Below are 21,900 nucleotides of genomic sequence, written 5' to 3' on the forward strand. Positions count from 1 at the left end.
AATATATCAAAATAGTCGCCATAAAAAGGTGTTTGCATTGTTCAACTTTGCATCCAACTTTTGGTTGAATGGCCTTTCAACTAATTGCTGTCAACAGAGTTGGTCGCCAGCCAACATTTAGCCATTCAACTTTTTTTCGTGCAACCCTGCGTTGAGTTGAACGCAAAGTTGAACAATGCAAACACTGCTTAACAAACGGCTTGCATACTCAATAGGATGCTCTTGATATCTCTTCTGCTGCAGTAAGGTGTTCTTACACGATATGTATTTGCATGTGTACATGCCACTCTTTACATATGGAAATATCAACATATCGTGTAAAGGCAAATTAGATTTGTTTCTTTACAAATCAGATGCACGTACATACGAAATAGACATGTTTCTATTTTCATCTGAGTTTAGTTTATTTCGTTTTCAAAGAACGTATTTTTAAATAGTTAAATAAATACTGTGAATTTGACAGACATACGCAATTACATATGTATTGAAAGTCACATTTACAGATGCAAATACATATCGTGTAAGTGCATACGCACTAGCATCAGCATTTTTCTTGGTAAGGTCTGTAAGCGGCTTGGCCATTTTCGCATATTGATCAATAAATCGCTGGTTTTAATGAAAGACACCAATTCTTTAATGGTTTTGAGGCGCTCTTCGTTCTGCAATTGCCATCGTTTAAACTTTTCTAGCTTCTCAAATAATATGAGGAGATCTTTTAAATGATGAAAAATTTAAAAAAAAGGTTTTTCGCATTTGGCAAAACAATGAAATGTATGCCTAGACTACGTCCACCTATGGTTATCTTGCACACCGCTATAGGCTAAAGTTATCTCACATCTAACGCTATTGAAGATATGCCTTTAGCGCCGTTTGCACCATGTCTAGTTAACGCTAACTGGAGGTACATCCTTCAGTTAAGCACGTTAACTGCTTTATCGATCACATGTTGGGTGTCGATAACGTCGATAAAGATGTTTAACTGGGAGTTAGAGTTAACTAGACATGGTGCAAACGGCCCTTAAAGTCCATTACGCGTTTTAGGTTAGCGCTAGCAACACTTCGCGCTTCTGTGACAGACCCGGTATTCAGGCATTTAATGAGTTGAAACTTATACTATGTCTCCATTGAGAGATTTATCCATTAAGATTTAATAAATCCAGTTGCTAAATCACAACCGTCTCCATTACCATTACGAGATATGTTTGACGTTCACATTTTTAAATATTTGACGTTTGCTTATGTATGATTTTACAAACACAGTTAAGGACATTGATATACAGACAGGTAAAAGGAAGGTACCAAGCGGAATTTCATTATATGAATTCTGAATATTATTGGCTTCTTATTCGTGATAAATATGTATGTATAATATATAGTTTGGAAAGTGTAAAGAATGGTACCATATTCCGAATCATTTTCCCGAATTTAAGAAAAATTATCAAAACGGTAAAAAACATTTGCGGAAAGAAAAATGTTTGTAGAACTCTCTTATTCATAGGAGGGAACCGAAAATCCAATCGTGGGCCTTTGGCATATCATGAATACGAACTGAGTTCTAGAGGATGTTCGGTGCAATGTTATCGAAGCAGAACCATTACCGAAATTTTTAAATTTTTTGTCGCAGCGCGTAAATGACTTATAGAAAGCGGAGAAGACTCTGCATGATATTACTATAAAACATTTCTTCTAAATTTTTAGTTTTTAAAATAATATTTTCTTAATTTATTACAACCAAGGTTATGTAAATATGTATTACTAATTTTCCTCCCAAACTAATAACAAAAATATAAAAATCCCTAAAAATACGAAAATTCATGTTTTTATGATAGGCTAGATTTCAATGTCCTCAACTGTATATTGAAAACACAAATGTCATTTGACTTATGGCATGTGAATTTGTGGTTGCCACATCCAACAAATTGCACTTATTGATCAATATTATTGAAGATTTGACGAAGATTTAACTTAAATCTACTGCCTTTCGAGATTTAAGTTTATATGATAAATCAAAAGATTTAACGTCAAATCTCGTCAGAGGGCTAAATCTCCATTAAATCTCACATGTAGCATTTAAAGAATTGAAGCTTACTGCGTGAGGTTTCGCTACCTGTGTTTTAATGCCATTGGGGCAGTTCGCGCGAGTTACCTCCGGCGCATTGTAACCATAGCAAGCGAATTTATGCTTTAGAGATTGTGCTTGCACTAGCTTCGCGGCATGCCCTTCCTGGGTTTCACTCGTTTTCTTTTGGAAACACATTTCGGAACTATGGCCCCTATTATGAGTTGCATTCGATCTTCGACTGTGGTCGAAAATGCTGATCGAACGAATTTTCATTTGGTATTATGGCTCTCATTCGGTGAAGAATAGCACTATTGTGAATTTCGCTCATTTAGGTTGTTCACAATAGTATATTTTTCACCGCTGAGAAGCTTTGTTTACAAATCGAGCAAACTAAATAGTGTGCTTATACATATTTATGTAAATTTGTACAAATAAAAACGAAATAAAAAACAAAGCGAGTTTATAAAAACGTGGTAAAAATGTGTACAACGGAGTTCTGGTTGAACGATTCGTCAGAGGATGAGAGCTTAGAAAACTGGCCAGGAGCAGAAAGCGTTTAAGAGGGTTTAAGTGTAGTCTTTCGAATATATTTTTACATACATTATATTTAAGAAATTTTGTGATCCAAATCTACTTAAAATATATTAAAACTATAAACAGCTCTATGATTTTGTTCTCAGAGATCGTGCCTACAGGGTATTGGGATTTTCTTTCACAAGTAAAACCAGCCTTTCGAGCTTGTGTTTAGTATTCACGACGTTAGAACGGCATGGAATTAATAAAAAATGTTCCAAATTAGTGTCTAGCCGCCAAAAAGTAAGAAAACAAATGCAAAATCATAAATTTTTCACAATTTTCTAACACTTCGCCACACCAACGAAAGCAAAATTCTGTTCGACAGAAAATTCGATACTCAACCAAAATTTCGACATGCTTGCATAGCTCTTAATACACATTTCACTTTCGATCTTCGATAGCCAGCGAAGATCGAAAATCGAATGCAACTCATAATAAGGGCCTATGTCTTTTTTTGCTGCAAAATCCTCAACGCGCTGGACCACTAAATTTTTCGACTATCATCAGCATGCGTTTTACGTTCTTGCAGCTTCTCGAGCTTCATTTAGCAAGCCATCAAAACCTTGAACTCGCAGTCGGCTTATCTTCTCTCGAATTTGGATATGAAACAACCAAAAAAAAAGATCAATTTGGTCAGCTTCGGCTTTCTCATACATCAATTGGAAAAATAGCGCACTTTTCCTATGGATAAAGGAATCAGTCGCCTAATTTTTTCTGCTGTTTTGATTCAAATATTTCAACATAAATACGCCAAGATGGTTTCGAAGGGGGAAAGCTTATCGCACCATGCGTGTTACGTCAGAAAAGGCACTGACTTTTGTCTTCACCCCCGCCACTATTCTGCTGCGTCGCCATCGAGTGCCATTGGCATACCGCTTATTTCGTCGGCATCGCTTATTTCTTCTACTGTTTTAAGTCATAATGGCAGTAATAAACTCCTAAACTTTTTTCGGAGCAGCGTTCACCGGTATAACGAGCAATGCAACCGGTATAACGAGCAGTGCAGCGGCTAAACGAGCCAGGCCTTTCCTTGACTTGACCCACCGCTTTCATCAGCCTCTTAAAATGTTCATTTGTGAACGTTGCCATTTATTGGGATTCAATGCTTGCGCTGTTCATCTAAGTATTTGTAGTAAAACAGCAACATACATATAAGCTACATATTACTATCAAAAGAGACCAGCTTTGCGATGTTCATCTTCCAAATAGAAATACGACCTACAACTACTTAGTTAAGCTTACCTCTTGAGCGGACGCCAAATGAGTCTCATTTGAGACGAACTCCCAGAGGAGCACGCGCTTTATATGCGAAAGATCAGCGAATGTGGAACATGAATTGAAAAAGTTGTGGACGTTAAGATACATAGTAGACAGTAAGCTGTGGACTACAATTTACAGTGTTGACAGATCCTTTTAATTGGTAATATGTATATAAAAATACAAAATAGTACATATTTGCGTTTTTGTTTAATATTGTTATTTTAGTTGTTAACATGTTTATATATGCTACCCGGCCCACCTTTAGTTCATACACTTTGAAATATTTCTGCTTCAAGATTGTATGAACAAAAAGTGGGAAGTGTATGAAGTAAAGGCAGGCAGGGTAGTATACGTATACTAAAACTTGAATTAAATTTTTCAAACGTTGGCAACCCTTTTCGAAAAAGCAAAACCTTATCAAACATCTGCATTGAATTTGACATCTAATTTTTGAAAATCGAACGAACGGTGCGGATCTAATGGCATTGGTTATTAAATAACTTGAATTAAATTTTTTAACAGGTTGCAAATGTGTTCTATATAAATATTTTTCCGCGAAACCATGAACTGGCCATCTATATGTCACGGATGACTTGTGTGTCTTTATTATAATAAAAGCAAATTAAAGTTGTTGATACATTTACAATGATTTTAGACAAATGCCTTTTTAAATGTTAATATGCATGATGAAACTATTTAGAGCCGTCCGCTCACTCGCTAATACATCCGCACTCGGCGGCAGCTCACACGCTACTTCCTCTCGTTGACGATTCGGCCGGTCCTAACATATCGTCATTCCAGGGCGATTCGACATCTGCATCGATGTCGTCCTCGACATCCAACCCTGGCGCTAGCGTGCACCATGGTTTCATATGGTCGGTGCTTATAACACCACTGTAACGCCGCCTGGAAACGGTGGCATCTGTCAAATCCTCCACGATATAACGGTCGTAGTGCAGCACCTTTGTAACCACGTACGGACCTTTGAAAGCTGGATCTAGTTTGTGGGAGTCACCAGTTGCTACTGGGACATGATCGATGACGACCAAATCTCCCACCTGATAGTTGTGAGGCTTCCGATGTTTCTTGTCATATCTTTGCTTCCACTTCTGCTTCTCTGCTAAAATATTTTTACGGGTTCTTCCCAGTTACTCTCGGAATCTGCATTGACATTAACTCCATCATGGAGCACCTAGATCATCCGATTCTGGGTTACAAGCTGAAGACCAGTTCGTTTGAACTGAACTTGGTCATCTGATGTTGCTGCGAATTAAGGTTCCCCTGTATCATGGGCAACGCTGAATCCCAGTGCTTGGCGTCCTTCACTTTGCATCGCAAACAATATGGCCCTTGGTGTACGCACCGCTGTCTTAACATGTTGTATTCCATAGCCGGTAATAAACGCCTGGAACTGCCGAGACGTGAAGGCGGTCTCTCTATCTGATGTTATTCGGAGTAGTTGACCAAAGACAACCATGACCTCCTCCAAAGTATTGACCACTGGTTCTGTTTAGGTATTCCTTAAGGCTGTCAATATGGAGTACTTCGTGAAACCACATACGACGACTAGCACATAACAATTGCCCCTCTTACTCCTGCTAAAAGGGCCCAGGTGATCGATGTACAACCTCCTGAATGAAATAGGTAAGACCTCCATTACGTGAAGCTGGCTTTCAGACTTTCCATCTATGGCTTTATTCAGGCAGCTGTCCTCACATCATGCAATGTATCATTTAACATACCGGCGGATCTGTGGAAACCAAAACGCTTTGCTAATCTTCTGAATAGTCTTCTCTAGCGCAAAATTACCGGCATCGTCATGACACGCTTTAACTATACGCCATCGTGCTACATGCGGAACGCCTAACATGGACTGCCCATGTACTTTACGCATTGGTCTACCCTTCTCCTCTGCGTAGTCATCTTTTAGTTGCATCTTGACCGAATCTTCGGCTTGATTGTCACTCTTTAGAATTTGGATTGTCGACTGCAGTTTTGGGCGTTGCATTTGCATGATATAAATCCAATCCGAATTCTCTGTTACGTTGCTAACCTGCATTACCATCTCTGCGACAGTATGCGGCTCGGTTGCCTCTTCTACCGGACCTCTGCGCTGCATTGGCGACTATAGTAATGTACCGGCTTCAAACCATTCTCCTCCAGCTGAAATAAAACCCCAGACAGCCCATATGAACTAGCATCTGTGTGCACCTCGTGAACCCTTGTGGCGTCGTACATTACAAGTACAGGTGCGCTGATTAAAGCTTCTTTCTGTCTACTGAATGCTGCGTCCTGCTCCGGTCCCTGCTGGAAATCTTGCCCTTTCTTCAGCAACTGTGTTAGAGGCAACGCAATACTGCTGTAGTTGTTGATAAATTTCCGGAAAAACCCGGTCAGTCCTAAGAACTGGCGAACGTGTGTCACAGACTCCTTAACGCTATTAACCTTTCTGCTGTTTGGTTTGATACCCTCTTCGTTAATTATATGTCCCAAGAAGTTAACAGTAGTTGCCATGAATACACACTTCGATGGACGCAAAGTCAGCCTTGCCTGCTGGACCGGCTTCAAAAATTCCTCCAATACCTGGACACCTTCCTTTACTGTTGGCGTGGCGATGAGGACCTCATCTACATAACTGATGATCCGGTTGCATCGCTCCAAATCCCTGAACCACCATCTGTTGAAGTTCTATTGGAGCATTGACCAGTCCAAATGGCATGACGTTGTGCTCGTATAACCCGTCCGGTTCCTCTATCAAGGGAATTTGGTAATAACCTGCCGTCATATCGAGCGTTGTGAAGAACCTGTTGTCACCCAACCTCGCCAACTGTTCCTCTACGACTGGCATCGGAAATTGTTTCTTGACGGTTACTGCGCTCAGTGCTCTGTAATCCACGCACATTCTCTGCTCCACGTTCGCCTTCTTAACAAGTACCACTGGTGCTGAGTGCGGCGATGATCTCGGTCGTATAATATCGTGTTCGAGTAAGCTATCGGTGATGGTTCTTAAAACTTCCCTTGGGGAGAACGGAACTTGATAACGTTTCCCAATGACTGGCTTATCGGTAGTAACTTTAATCTCCATCTCCATGGTTTCGCACCGGCCTAGCGCTGACAAATCCTCCGAGAAGCCATGGTCCTATTTCCTCAATAACTGCTGGAGTTCTTTCTCGTCACTTTCGGTTAACATTTATCGATGATCGTTTCAGAGTTCACTTCTTGCACCTTCAAAACTCCTGACTCCATTATCACCTTCGTATCGTCGCGACGTAACACGTCTCTACCTAACAGTAGCTCATTCGGCATGAATCTATTTATTTATTTAATTAGTCAAAAAACACAATGGTTCTTACTGACTACTCACTTAGTGCTAATACAAATCATTCAAAATTAGTTCGAAGATAAATTATGACTAAAATAAAAATTGCTACATTGGTTTATTAAATGTATGAGAGTTAAAAAGATGAATTCAACAGAAGAGTCAACTGATTCTTAGAAATTGAAAAATCAAACGAAATGGAATTCGAGATCTCATTTAATTCGCGAAGCGCCCGTGCAATTGGTGCATTGGATTCATAATTGGTTTTGAAAATCTTAAGGTAAAAAGGGTAAGAGCTTCGTAAAGCTCTTGTCGGAATAAGAAAGTTTATGCGTTGCAACAGAAACTCATTAATATCAGCCTGAAGCCTAGCTACATCGTTTAAATTTCTTATTGCGGCAAAAATTTTCAAGTCATCTGCGTATAATAAGTGATTAGCAAATGAAAAGCAACTGCTTATATCATTTATAAATAGGACGAAAAGTAGAGGACCTAGAACACTTCCTTGAGGTACCCCTGAAGTGGCAATGAAAGGAGCAGACGATTCGCCCCCAATCGTAACCAGACAACGCCTTTCACTTAGATATGATTCCAACCATTGAAGGAAAATCGAGTGAAAACCAAAAGAGCCCAATTTACGTAAGAGAATTCTATGTGGCACCGTGTCAAAAGCTTTGGAGAAATCTGTGTAGATGCAATCTACTTGAAGTCCGGACGAAAATGATTCAATGCAATATTCGCTGAAAACGGCCAGGTTGGAGACCGTGGACCTGCCTGATACAAAACCATGTTGGTTGGAAGAAATTAAACTTTTCGTAGCAAAGTATACTTCCTCTTTAACGATAGCTTCGAATAATTTGGAAGTAGTCGACAGCTTGGAAATTGGTATATAGTTTCGTACATCATTCTTTTTGCCACTTTTAAAGATTAGTGTTACTGTAGTCAATTTCCAATCATCAACGAAGAAGCCGGCTGCTAGACTTATTAAAAATTATTTTTAGTGGAGTGACTATAGCGGGACATTTTTTGTATAAAATTACGTCTGTCTGAGATGAGGGCTTCAAAGCTAAAATTCCTTCTGATAGGTCAGAGGAGAGATTCAAATTACCAAAATTTAGAGAAGAAAACTGATTACATTCGGGAAGATTATAGGAGTCTATATTGTCTCGGACAAAGTTAGATTGGAAAAACTCGGCAAATAAATTGGCAACCTCACACGGAGAGCTCGCCACTTTATCATCCAAACACACGACAGCTGGTACATTCGCACAGGACTTGTTGGATTTGATGAATTGCCAAAAAGTCTTAGGACTCGATTTAATATTATTCTCAACATTAAGTATGTAATTACGATAAAGAAATTTGTTTAGGCAATTAAATTCTTTTAAATAACACTGATATCTGATGCAGAATTCTTGGTTCTTAGTTTTTATATACTTTTTGTAGAATTTGTTACGCAGATTTTTAAGTTTATTTAATTTAGGTGTATACCATGGGAACTTATAGCACCGATTTTTTAATTGGTGAATATTAGAGAAACATATATCCAACAGTGTCGATTTAAATTCATTAAAGCAGTCAGTGACATTTAAGCCCGAAAGCATGTCATCCCAATTAATAGCACATAACAGATCATTAAGCCTAGAGAAGTCACAGGAAGAGTAATTAAAGGCGATTCTGTTGGCCGGTTTGCTGACGGAAAATGCATAAAATTCTACTCTAAGCAGCATTGAAACATGATTTTTATCAGCAGGAGAGAAGGGAAAAGGACATTGAGAGATAGTAGAATCAAAGTGGCCAGTAACGAAAATGAGATTAAGAATTCTATTAAGTTTGTTTTCAAAATAATTAATTTGAACTAAATCTAAACTTAAGAGATTATCAATGAAATATGATTCAAGGGAAGTTGTAATACATATTAGTTGGAATTAGCCCAAAGTTGGAAAAATGTTTTGACCATATAATGTTCGGAAGATTAAAATCGCCAAACACGCAGAGATGATTATCATTAACTTTATTTTGAGCAAGGGAGACAATTGTTGTCGGAATTGGATTTAAAAACGACAAAAAAATTACTTTGGTGTCATGAAATCCAATGTTATCGGTTTTATGTTCGAATCGGAATTAGTGTCGATTTTAGGTGTCACAGAAACCAATAATATCGATTTTGGTATCGGAAACAAACCAAGCAGCTAACGGCTGTTGGATTTCATTTGTTTATTAGTTTTCCTTACTTCCAGTTGGATATTTTATAAAAATGTGAGTAAAAGAATGTTTATTTTATAAAAATATTTGTTAATGTATTCATATTTTTATTCATCACTTTTTATGCTTTCCAAAAATGTCTGGCGCTACTAACGTTCCATACGAATGAGTCATGGCTAGAGCCGGGATAGAGTGCATCGACGGCTCGAATTTTTATGTCACCATCACACATCTAAATAAAAATGTACATGCATATATATAAATCAAGGCAATGTACGAGTAAAATGAAGATTCATGATTACTTACAATCAGGGCATTCATACTGAATTATTTTCGATTATAAAATAAATGTTCGTCAATACTGGGCTTAATGATTTTTATGTGTGTCCCGTCGATGCAACCAATTATTGAGGGAATTTTGTACTTTAAGTAAAAATAGTCTCTTGATATGCGCTTTTCGATGCAGTCCATTTCTAGTTTCACCCACTGAGGGCAAATGAACCGCTCCATAACCTTAAGCACATCATCTAAAATCGTTGACACCGCGCTTCTAGCTACACTTATGCTAGAATCGTTCCCGACTGATCTTTGACAGGATCCTTCTGCTAAAAATCGCAACGAAGCTGCTAACTGCAGCACTGGTGGAACTTTCGAACGTGTCAAGTGCCCTTCAATGGTGTCAAGTACCTCTTTGTTTAGGCGATAATATGCTATGAAACTGCTAATACGCTGTAAATATTTATAAACGCATATTAAAAAACAATCTACTTACGCTGTCTCGGGCAGCTCAAGTGGATCGCCGCAATCTCTCAAAATTTTTCTTTTAACCTTCTCGGAACTTTCTTCTTCCAAGAACAGAAATGCGATAACTGCGGATGTCATTTTGCGCTCACTTACTTTTATTTAAATTAATGAAAACAATTCAATTTTAAAAAATTGTGTCAAAAAAATGTACATTCAAATTGCCGCCATGCACACAAATGAGCAAAACAGCTGATTCGAACATCGGTTTTGTTTATGTTCGAAAAGAGCAAAACCAATCCGGTTTCATGACACCAAATGAAACCAATATTGGTTTGTAATTCCGACAAAAAGCAAAACCGACTTGGATTCCATGACAGCCCTGAATATTGTCCGTATGCGCTTTATAGATTTCAACACTACTACTTGGCGGAACGTAAGAGGCTACTAGATAAAAATCGCCAAAACCAAAAGAACTTTTGACACGAACACAATTGCTCGAGAATAGGGTCCTCATTAGAGAGTTCTATTTGAAATGCGTATAACGAATGCTGGACGGCAATAAGAACACTTCCACCCAATGAACACCCCGTTCTACTAGCATCGCGATCTTTGTCAGGCACTACCTGAAGTTGTGATTAATGGGTCGATTACGGATAGCAACGCAACCACGGATTGGTTGCCAGCTGGCAACGCAACTGGAAAAAAATTTGTATTACGAATAGCAACTATCATCAGTTGCTGTAGAGTTATCGATAATCAAAATTTGACAGTTCGACAACCAGCAAGCGGCTGTAAACAAGCTGTGCGAGTAAAATTAAATTATTAAAATAAAGAGTTTTAAAGAAAAGACAGCAATAAAGGCTAAGTTCATCACAATTATTTGTTTAAGAGGAATAGAAGTGCATAAACGCGGCCTCAATCAGGCGACATTTAGAGGATAATACCAATCCTCTAGAGCTACCGTGTGCACTGTAAGCAAAAGTTAAGCGTTCAAGGTTTTTGTTTTATTATAGTTTTGTGTTAATTTTCAAAGCATATTGAGGACTTCCAAAAGAAGCTGTAGTATAATTGGTTAATAAACAGATGAACCACTTCGTTCAACTTCAATACCTCTGCTCATAAAAGCTTGCGCACCTCTTCGATTTGCTTCGAGGTGCTTCAGTTGATAAAGGAAAAAATTTGCAACCAGTGTTCGCTTTTGTTTCGCCAAAAGGGCGTACTCCACAGGAACTCAAATTTCAAGTTATTGTTTTGTTATTTTCGCCAAATTCTGTAACAGCAAACTGCATAGCAAAAAGTTAATATCGTTCAGATTATTAAAAAGTAAAATATATGACACACTCTTCAATTTTCGCTCCTAAATACGCTCCAAAAACATTCCCAGCCACCACAAAAATGTAGTCGCCTGTATATACACTTTGTAGCAACTGCAGTTGTCAGTTGAAAGTTGCCAGTTGCCATAATATCGTTTTGGCAACTATCAACGCAACTGAAGTTCGATTGCTATCGATAATCGACCCATTAATATTTCGTCCATTCATTACAAATTCGACTTCTACCATCTCGTGAACTTCTACCGCTGCACCCCTAAAACTTCAAACATGTTCCTCGCTTGGTTGTCTAGGGATACTGTGACAGTTGTAATTATCTATAGCTGGCAACTCTCTGTAATATGTCTGTATACTTGTTATTACTGTCATCTCTATCATTGGATATATACATATGTACAAACCATGATTTACTGCACATTGTACTGTCAACTAATAAAGACTTAATTCTAAGCAAGTGCCACGTGTGTCCTTTATTGAATCCTCAACAGATACCTTCTGGCACTGCCATGTTGGATACCAGTGATGAGTTGCTACCCGTGTCTACAAACGCTGAGTGGGTACGACCCGCTCTATACATATCTGACGCATCACAGGTGGAGGTACCAATGCTGTTTCCTCGGTAACCTTACCCACTGTTTTCTTTCCACTTCGACAATCCTTCGCCTCATGCCGATATTTGTTACAACTACTACATTTGGCCTTGCGCTGTGGTTGTGGAAATTTTGCTGCAATATGTCCAACATTATTACAGTTGAAGCACCTAAAGCCCTTGCGCTCGTTGTACGGATTCTTCTCCACTTCACCTTCCTTTACGTTCCCCTTGGCTACTGTACTGACTTTGTTGTACGTGTTCGCTATCGACAAATTTTCGATCGACCTTAACAACTCGTCGCACGAGAGCAAATTCATCGCCAACAATGTTCGAGATAAGCTGGCATCATTTAAACCCCAATAACGAGTTAATTGATGCTTCATCCATGTTGACTTTCTGACCTAGATTTAGCATAACGTAGTTAGTAGTCCGCCATATTTACAGTTGTTACAAAATCATACCTCAAGGTAGCGACAAACTGTTGCCACGACCTGAACACCGGTTGACATTCAGCCCACTGGCGTGCCACCCCTTTAAGTTTGTGGTGAACTGCAAATAGCAATACTTCTTCCGACCACCCATAAATTGACCGAAGCTGCTCCACTCTGTCCAAGAATTGATGTGTTGATATATGGCCCTTAAGTGGGTCGAAATCCAGTAGCATTCCGATAATGTCCGTCATCGTGTGTTTGACTACTGTTGACATTGTTGGTGGTCCGGCCCCCACCATATACCGAGGTGTTGTTGCAACTTCTGCCCTATTCGCTTGGATTGTAGCATCTTCCCTCTGATGCACCTGCCGTTGCAGGCGAAGCCCTCGTCACATCTGCCTCTGAACCGTGCTGACATATTGGCGATCATTTCACGGATCCATCGACTTGCTTTTGCAAGGCTGGAACCTCTTCAACTTCCACTTCGTCATCTTGCACCTCGACAAATTGTGCTTTTCCAGTAGAACATTCAATTGTTCCACTTATAATTCATTCAGTTTAACCATTTTAACTCCAATTCCTGATTCCAGGTTTTCCACGCGTCTATCGTCGTTGACTTTTTTTCTCCGATTGCGTCAGCGGCACTCTGCCGTTAAAAATGAAAAAAACCCACTCGCTATCGATTTAATTTATTTTTCTCTATTCCGCGCTGCTTTTCTTTCTTGTCGCCGCTAACGCTATTCTCCTTTACTCTTTCGGTGCCGGTTCGTGCAGCAATTCTCCGTATTCTTGCCCCACGCTTTTTTTTTATGAGTGTCTATCACTCGTTCGTTCGTTTGCGTCTATCGCTCGTTATCCTTTTCTGTGTGAATGTCTATCACTCTTTGTGCTCGTCCTTTTGCGTATATCGCCCGTTATTTTTTTTATGTGAGAATGCCTATCAATCTGCTTGTCCTTTTGCGTTTATCGCTGCCAGCTTATCTTTATATGTGTATATATGTGTGTGCGCCTTGTGCAATCTATCCCGTTCCGAATTGTAGGCCAAAATTCCACTCCCAATCTGACGCTGTCACGGATGACTTGTGTGTATTTATTTATAATAAGAGCAAATTAAAGTTGTTGATATATTTACAATGAATTTAGACAAATGTCTTTTAAGTGTTAATATGAATGATGAAACTCAAATGAATGAATGAAAATACGTCTGTACTAGGCAGTTCACACGCTACTCCCTCTCGCTGACATATGTAAAGTAATTTATGTACTTATTATTAAGCATTAGTTTTAAACAAGTTTTAAGTCTGTCTACATATGTGTGTATACTTGTAAGTTTTGTTTTCCATTTATTTTTTTATTTTTTCCCTAATCTTTGAGTTTGTATCGATGTTAATTTTTATTATTTGTTACCTTGTACTAAAAATGATTTAAATATTAAGTTACTAATTTTATTTTTTTTATATCAATAAAATGAAATGAAAGCTGAAACGGTTTCCGAAAAAGTAAAACCTTATTGCACATTTACAGGCCAAGCCCTTTCATTTCACACCTTATTTTTGAAAATCGAACGAGCGGTTCGGATCTGATGACATGGACAAAAAATCCCTTCGCGTATTATATGCATAGATAGTCCATTGTAGTAGTCTTTTTTGTTAATCTTTATTGACACTGATATGTCTGCATGTTATTTTATAAGTTTAGTAAACAAATTATGAACGAATAATTTTAAATACATATCCAATTAAAAATTTCGTTATATTTGACATAATTACCTCAATTTAAAGGTAAGAACAAATACATACATACCTAGATTAAAATAATATGAACCAAAATTATGATAACATTTGTTAATCATTCAAAGAAATAACAAAACATGTTTCATAAGGTATAGCTTTGTATACATAGATAACTTAAGTTTTTGCTACTTGCTACAAAAATCGATATAACAGGGAAGGCATTAAAATAGTGGCTTAAGAATTGCAATTGTGCAGTGTTTTCGTTATGTTAGTTCTTCAATGTTGAATTGTAATACATATTTTATTGTAGGTACAAATGTATGTGTTAGCCTTCGTTCTGATACACAAATATATTTATTTTAGGACATAAAAAATATACATAACGTCGATGTTTTTGCAAAACCGCATATCTTCCGGCACTCAAACTTTAGAGAGCGAACAAACGGGTTTACTTTGAGGGCATTGCCTTGATAGGCGGTATTTTCTCTAGCTATTATTTTACAAATCTGTTGTTTTAATAACGATTATAAGATTTTTATGCATAAATGGAGGCCTGGAATTCAGGGTTACCAAATCTAATTTTTGCCACAATGACGATCCAGGCGGTTTTGAAACTCGCCGATGGAGGGTTTTGCAAAAACATCGACGATATTTATAAGCGCACTCCTCCAATTTATTTGAAAAGATTGTTTCGTTAGGCCACGCTCCTGTATGTCGTAAATAAGTTGTACAAAACACGTAAGGTCGACTTAAGATCCATGTTGACTATATCTGCAATAACAAAAGAAAGAAAGAACCTTTTAGTCTCTTTTAATGTTTAAGAATTTATGTAACATTGGTTTGAACTAGAGAGCCGCTTAAATGATTTTACTTTGCACAGTATAGTAAAGTAAGAGTGTAAATGAAACAGCCTTATTGCGAGAGTCGTGTCGAATGCAAGTCGTTTTTCGAAAGTCGAATCGTATCGAAAATTTCACGTCATTGCCTAAAATTTACATTCGACAGAAATCTTGGCAGCACTGCATAGTTTTCTACAATTTTTGTCGTTTACTTATTTTATCACGACAGTCGACAATGCCGATGTTGTCGAGTCGTACTATTTATCCTAATTTACGACTTACGCAATGAGGCTGAACATGAGAGAGACTGATTTTAAACCACGATGTAGCGAACAGAAGGTGACGCATTCCGCAAACCGCTACTTTGGTTTTGCCGATTTTGACATTTCTCGTGTAAAAGCAAACGACGCCTCCAAAACTTTAAATGCACTGAAATTCACGAATACTTTCACTAAAATCGCCGTTTTCACATTTTCTTTGTTAATTGTTATTACAAATGATATATGTATGTTCACAATTACAAATTGAAATTTCATGAGAAAATTCTAAATTCTTTATATTAAAAAATTTGTTTCTATAATTTAAATAGGCTGAGTTCCAAGCTGATATATTGCAAACCATCAGCCTCTTTTATTTCTAAACTATAACTGATGGAAATGTCCAATATGCGTAACCATGTTCAAATGCCGAATTGGAGCTTAGTTGCGAAAATTGGTAATTTCCATCAATTATAGTTTAGAAATAAAATAGGCTGATGCTTTGCAATATACCAACTTGGAACTCAGCCTATTTAAATTATAGAAACAAATTTTTTAATATACAAAATTTATAATTTTCACATGAAATTTCAATTTGTACACGCTTGTCAATGGCATTTTCAATCTTGATAATTTATCAAGAAAAGAGCTTTTGATTTCTGTGGGATTCTAGCCCAATTCGATACAAATAATAAGAAATTGAAAAATTATAAAAATTTTTAATTTATCAAGTGCACAGAATAGGGCTGTAAGGCCCACTTGTAGAACATCCAGAGTTAAATATATAAATACAGAGTTCAGTACCTCAGAGTTAAATATTTATATTCCTAAACCAGAGAATGGGACTTATGAATAAAAACTAAGCAATTGCTTTTTCTTAAAATTTCAGACCGATTACACGATTTCTTCAAATAAATTTAAGTAAAAGGTCTGAAATTTTAAGAAAAAGCAACTGCTAAGTTTTTATTCATAAGGTCCAATGTCTTGCAGCATTGAAAACTGACCCAGAGTTAAGTAACCCGAGGGATTTCTAAATTAATTAGGTCGCTACCGGTGCTTGAAATTTTCATTTTTCACCAATTTCGAAATTTCGTATCAAAGGATTTTTCGATAACTAATGTAACATTTTTTTTTNCGATTACACGATTTCTTCAAATAAATTTAAGTAAAAGGTCTGAAATTTTAAGAAAAAGCAACTGCTAAGTTTTTATTCATAAGGTCCAATGTCTTGCAGCATTGAAAACTGACCCAGAGTTAAGTAACCCGAGGGATTTCTAAATTAATTAGGTCGCTACCGGTGCTTGAAATTTTCATTTTTCACCAATTTCGAAATTTCGTATCAAAGGATTTTTCGATAACTAATGTAACATTTTTTTTTCCAAAAAAAAAAACAATGTGGTTTCTATACCACGATGAGATACATAGTTGGTTTTTCATCAAAAAATACTTATGCCCCGCAATACCACATTTTTGAGAAGAAAAATTAAAAAAATTGGGTATTCTATTTTCAAGTTCAAACAAAATCCGACCATGAGTTTTTTGGAGCCGGTATATATTATTTTCAAGCACCTATATGTCCTAAGCATAATGGTGACAGCCGCATATCAAAATCATTATTTAAAATAAAAGTTATAGGCATTTTACCGAGTGTACAAAGAATGAAAAATTATCATCTACTATATTGTTACGATTATCCTTGACTTCTTGACAGATTTACCAAAAATATCTAGGTTCGTAACGCTGGATTGTTAAATAAACGCTCACGATGACCAAATTACAGTACAAATAACTTTATTATACAACAAACACTTACAGTAATTGCTAATGCAATAACAACACTTTACAATACTCGTTAAAGCAATTGCAACGCTTTACAAAACTTGCTTACACAATTTATCTCTGTTTCACAACTTGCTTATAGCTTGCTGATTCGCAACTGACTGACTTGTCTGGTAGATTGCTGACTTTAACTAACTTATACGGTTGACAAACGGCTCGATTACTTGCATAAACAGCCTTTATTTGCTTTGACTCATGCGTTTTCCTCTTTAAAATTCGCATAAGCAGCCGAACAAATGCACGAAATTTTTAGGAATTAACTCGGATCCGGGGAATTTTCGATGACAACACTGGTAAAAACGGCCCGATGTTGTCTCTTGTACAAGTAAGCAAACCATTTAGCCATTGGTACTGAAATAACAAAACATTAACTTGCAGGTTTGGAATGATTTAAAATACAATACAAAAAAAGAGCGTACACAACCATGCAGAGAAAATCGCGACTGGAGGTGGACCAAACAACACGGTTTTACTTTCCAACCTGGAACAGACCGTGAATAGATTGATGAACTACACTCTATATAATAGCCCTCCAGGAGAAGAGTTTGGAGTAGAAAATGAAGAAGAAAACCAAGATGAAAATGAGTCCGGTAGAGCAATCGAAATTTTAGAGGACCATGATATCCAGACGCCCTCGCGAAACCGGATACTCAATGAGAGAAATAGAACTGGACGCAAAGAACACCGCCAAATTGCACTATTAGAACAGCAAACAAACAGGTTGATTTTCAAAATAAATCTCTTAATACCTTCAAAGATATTAAANTAAACCGGATACTCAATGAGAGAAATAGAACTGGACGCAAAGAACACCGCCAAATTGCACTATTAGAGCAGCAAACAAACAGGTTGATTTTCAAAATAAATCTCTTAATACCTTCAAAGATATTAAAAAGAGCCTTTCAAATATTGAGACTTACACAAAAAGATCTTACTATTTAAAAAAGGATAAACTATCTCTTTACAAGCAGGATATCGAGAATAAAAGAATGGCTCGAAAAGCTAAACTAGAACTTAAGAAAAAACTGCTTGAACTGAAACAAGAAATATATAGGAAGTAATCAAAAGTACAATTATTTTAAGAGAAAATGTCAAAGACTGCAGTGAACTCATTTTTATTTTTGCTATTTTTATTTAATGAAACAATGGAAATGATTTGTACCTGAAGCGATGAATATGCTTTGCTTATGTTTAATAAAAATGTAAAAAAAAATATGAAAAAATTAGTGCCAGCGCGACAAGACATTTTTTCTGCAGCTTGTCGCATAGGAACGTTATCATTTGGATTAGCTTCTTCTACGATTTTAACACTCCCGTCCTGGACGTCTGCAATGTTCACTTCTTCATAGGGGACATTGTCATGGTTTGGATTAGCTTCTTCTAAGATTTTAACACTCCCGTCCTGGACGTCTGCAATGTTCACTTCTTCATAGGGGACATTGTCATGGTTTGGATTAGCTTCTTCTAAGATTTTAACACTCCCGTCCTGGACGTCTGCAATGTTCACTTCTTCATAGGGGACATTGTCATGGTTTGGATTAGCTTCTTCTAAGATTTTAACACTCCCGTCCTGGACGTCTGCAATGTTCACTTCTTCATAGGGGACATTGTCATGGGTGCAAACATGATAAAAACATAGTAAGGTAAAACCGTTCTCTCAATTCGTCGGCCATGATTTTTTTTTGAAGTTTGCCAACATTTTAAAATCATATAAAATTGAGAGTAAAAAAAAGGAATTGTTCGAAGTTGTTGTTTGAGATTGAAAATGAGAATGTGTGTGTGAGTTTGTGTGTAAAATTTCAAAATTAAATTGCTTGCAAACGTCAAGAATTTGAAAAATTCCTCTCAGCGGTTCTACCTTCCTATTTTTGTATCATGGTTGCAAATATTATGTAGAGTCCCGCACAAACATTTATTATTAAAGTGGCTTTTGCAGGAGTGTAATGAAGTGAGCGAGCACTTAACAAACATCTAAACCGGCTGTTTAACACCCCAATAGTCCTCTCAATAATGTTTCTAGCTTTAGACTGCCGGCTATTATATAAGCTTCCTATAGATCCTGGTTCAGCATTTATGTAAGGCAAATAAGGCGCTAAAGCATAGCCAGCATCACTTTAAAAAATAAAAATAATACAATTCACACGTTTGAGTTGTATGGACGAAGAATTTTTAATCCCTAATAACTAATTGTTATCTGAACCACGGTTATACATTGACTCTAATTGTGATTTTAAACCGGAAATTTGAAAAACCATAGTCATGCGTAGCCCCTGGGTGCTTGGCATTAATGTATTTGATATTCATCAAATCGTCACACATCTAAAAGGGAAGAAAAATCTTATTTAACTTGCACGTACACATACTAGTCCACTTACTATCATTGCGTTTATACTGAAATACCCCTTCCGACAGTATTACAGGTGCTGCAAATTTTTCTCTGGTGCCACAATTTTGGCTTGTGTGCCGTCAATGCATCCGATTACTCCGTTTCAAAAAAAGTAATTTTTCACTCTCCTATTTTCGTCCTCTGTATACTTAGAGTTTATCCACTTATTGCAAAGAGTTGTTTGTAAGGCACTTAATGCTTCTGTTGACACAATTGAAGCGGTAGGCTGGGCTAACCCAAGTAATGCTTCATTACCAACACTCTGTTGATATGATCCTTGCGCCAAAATCTCAAGCTTTATAATATTTGGTATGGCTGATTTTTTCTTTCGTACACGCAATTTATTTTCTATTTATGTTAAAATATATATAACAGATTGCTTTGAAAGTCTAAAGTTTCTTTGAAACCTGAAGACATTTTTTAGTAATTGAGCATATGCATAAAATTTATCTGAGTTACTCACATTCAAAATGTATTCAACAAAGTGTGATTGAATTTGACATTGCTCTCAGAAGAACCATCCTATAAAGTCAAATTGAAAAAATTTTGTATGAATTTTGAAACGATTGTTTATATTTTTTGGCATAATAGTACCTTAAAAGAAAGCCTACCTGAATTGTCAATCTCACCTTGTTTAATTAGGGACACGATATCGAACAGAAAGTATCGATATGGTACTCATTTAAAGTATCGCTTTAAAAATATCGGGTACCCATTAATATCGGAATAAAAAGACTCGATATTCCAAATATCGATACCAAAATACAAAAAATTTATATGAATATAGGTCTCGTATATAGGCCGCTGTGGTGTAATGATTAGAAGTGCTCAAAACTTGAAAATGAAAAACAGCTTCCCATTAAAACAAAATCGCCGTTCAAAGTCGACATAAAACTGTAGGGACCCCTTTTGTGCCACAACATTAATAGCCCGAACACAATGAAAACGACGAGCTATGGACTATAGCTGTCAAATTAATTTAACACGTACTCTTATGTAGATAATTATTTTGGCGCCGACCGGGCTACGCGACGACTGTGGTTGTGGCCAGATTAGATCTATTTCTATTTTTCCAGCAACAGATAAGGTTCTTCCTCTTCTTTTATGTCAAACTCGTACAAATTCATGATGTCGCCGACACATTCAAAAAAATCATGTCGCCATCGACAAAGCGTTTAGACAATGAAGATAACAAATTGGAAGCTGTGGCCCGTAGCTCGTCGTTTTTAATGTGTTCAGAACTTAAGGCGCACTTTACAAATCGGAGGAGAATCTCGGTCAAACACTAACATATTGTGTAACAACACGTAGAGATTGAGGTGTTGTCTTAAAATACCGAGGTCGCGGGTTCAAATTCCACCACATGCAATCCTAACTAATTGTTAATAACATTATCCTTGTAATGTGAGTGTTGCGAAGACATTAATAGTAATACGAACCTTGTTATAAAATTAAGGTTAAGTGAAAAAACCGCGTGTCTTTTCTTTAAAAATTCAGAATTCAAGAGAGTTTATTACAAAAAATACAATTCTCAGTTGTCAATACACCTTGCTCACATTATTGTATTCATATCAAGGGAATTTGAAGCATCTCTTAAAAGCCTTCTTTCGACAGTCTCTATGCGAGTCTCTTCAGTTTCTTCATGCGAATTTATATAAAACCCAATTGATGTTGCAGAGAACATTACTTTTTATTTGACTATGAAAATTGCTCGCATGAGAAAATTTAAATTGAAAACAACAGCTGACATGTCAGAGTTTACAATAAAAGTAAACAAAAACTACACTCATTAACAATAGAGCATCTATCGGGCGTATTAAAACGGTAATACGAAAACTTATTTTATACGATACGCTTGCAAACGTTTATCTCTATCGTAAGGAAATTCATAATAGGGGTGTAGAACTTAAAAAAGAAAGAATGAACACGAAATAAATGAAAATTCTACTGGCCGTGGGACTCGAACCCACGACTAGTGATATAACTTTTTAGAAAAGAATCGGTATAGAATACTCTAAAAAAGTATCGATGCCAGTATCATATTTGCAAAAAAGTATCGATAATACTTGTACTTCCAAGTATTCTCAAAGCAAACGCAAAAAGTAAACAAAAATCAGATTGCTTTGCTTTTTCACCTCTTCCTATTTGTAAATTGAAAGTCTCTGCTCTTAATAGTTTTAATCTGAACTGAAGGAGTTTTTCGAATAAACTTCCGATAAATTAGTTTTACATGCTTAAATTAAATGTTTATGGCGAAAAGCTTACTTCCAAGTTTTTAAAAACAAATATTTTATAATTGTTTGACGCGTACATGTATTTATAAATA

The 21,900-nt window shown here is 36.8% G+C and overlaps 3 protein-coding genes and 1 long non-coding RNA gene across 4 annotated transcripts in view; 1 reads left to right on the forward strand and 3 right to left on the reverse strand.

Annotated features, from left to right (window-relative positions):
• Positions 1 to 9,124: 9,124 nt before the first annotated feature.
• LOC108359994 (uncharacterized) lies at positions 9,125 to 9,788 on the forward strand. The gene is made up of 2 exons (XR_001847029.1): positions 9,125 to 9,476; positions 9,603 to 9,788. It is a non-coding gene; the product is annotated as an uncharacterized LOC108359994 (long non-coding RNA).
• LOC108359991 (uncharacterized) lies at positions 9,735 to 10,555 on the reverse strand. Its single transcript, XM_017612112.1, has 2 exons — positions 10,195 to 10,555; positions 9,735 to 10,140 (listed from the first exon to the last, which is right to left on the reverse strand). The coding sequence occupies exons 1-2, from the start codon at positions 10,302 to 10,304 to the stop codon at positions 9,750 to 9,752; spliced, it is 501 nt and encodes a 166-aa protein (XP_017467601.1). The 5' UTR covers positions 10,305 to 10,555; the 3' UTR covers positions 9,735 to 9,749.
• Positions 10,556 to 12,036: 1,481 nt separating this feature from the next.
• Positions 12,037 to 13,579, reverse strand: LOC108359992 (uncharacterized). Its single transcript, XM_017612113.1, has 2 exons — positions 12,551 to 13,579; positions 12,037 to 12,490 (listed from the first exon to the last, which is right to left on the reverse strand). The coding sequence occupies exons 1-2, from the start codon at positions 12,596 to 12,598 to the stop codon at positions 12,038 to 12,040; spliced, it is 501 nt and encodes a 166-aa protein (XP_017467602.1). The 5' UTR covers positions 12,599 to 13,579; the 3' UTR covers position 12,037.
• Positions 13,580 to 14,157: 578 nt separating this feature from the next.
• Positions 14,158 to 21,900, reverse strand: part of parvin (beta-parvin) — a 176,200-nt gene continuing 168,457 nt past the window's right edge. Inside the window, exon 6 of the mRNA XM_017612111.1 lies at positions 14,158 to 15,024. Coding sequence (XP_017467600.1) covers positions 14,948 to 15,024 — 77 coding nt within the window. The 3' untranslated portion in view covers positions 14,158 to 14,947. The remainder of the gene's footprint in view (positions 15,025 to 21,900) is intronic.

This window comes from Rhagoletis zephyria, unplaced genomic scaffold, assembly GCF_001687245.7.
Source record: "Rhagoletis zephyria isolate East Lansing unplaced genomic scaffold, Rhagoletis_zephyria_1.1 Rzeph_scaffold_00502, whole genome shotgun sequence".
In the NCBI taxonomy this organism is placed as follows: Eukaryota; Metazoa; Arthropoda; class Insecta; order Diptera; family Tephritidae; genus Rhagoletis; species Rhagoletis zephyria.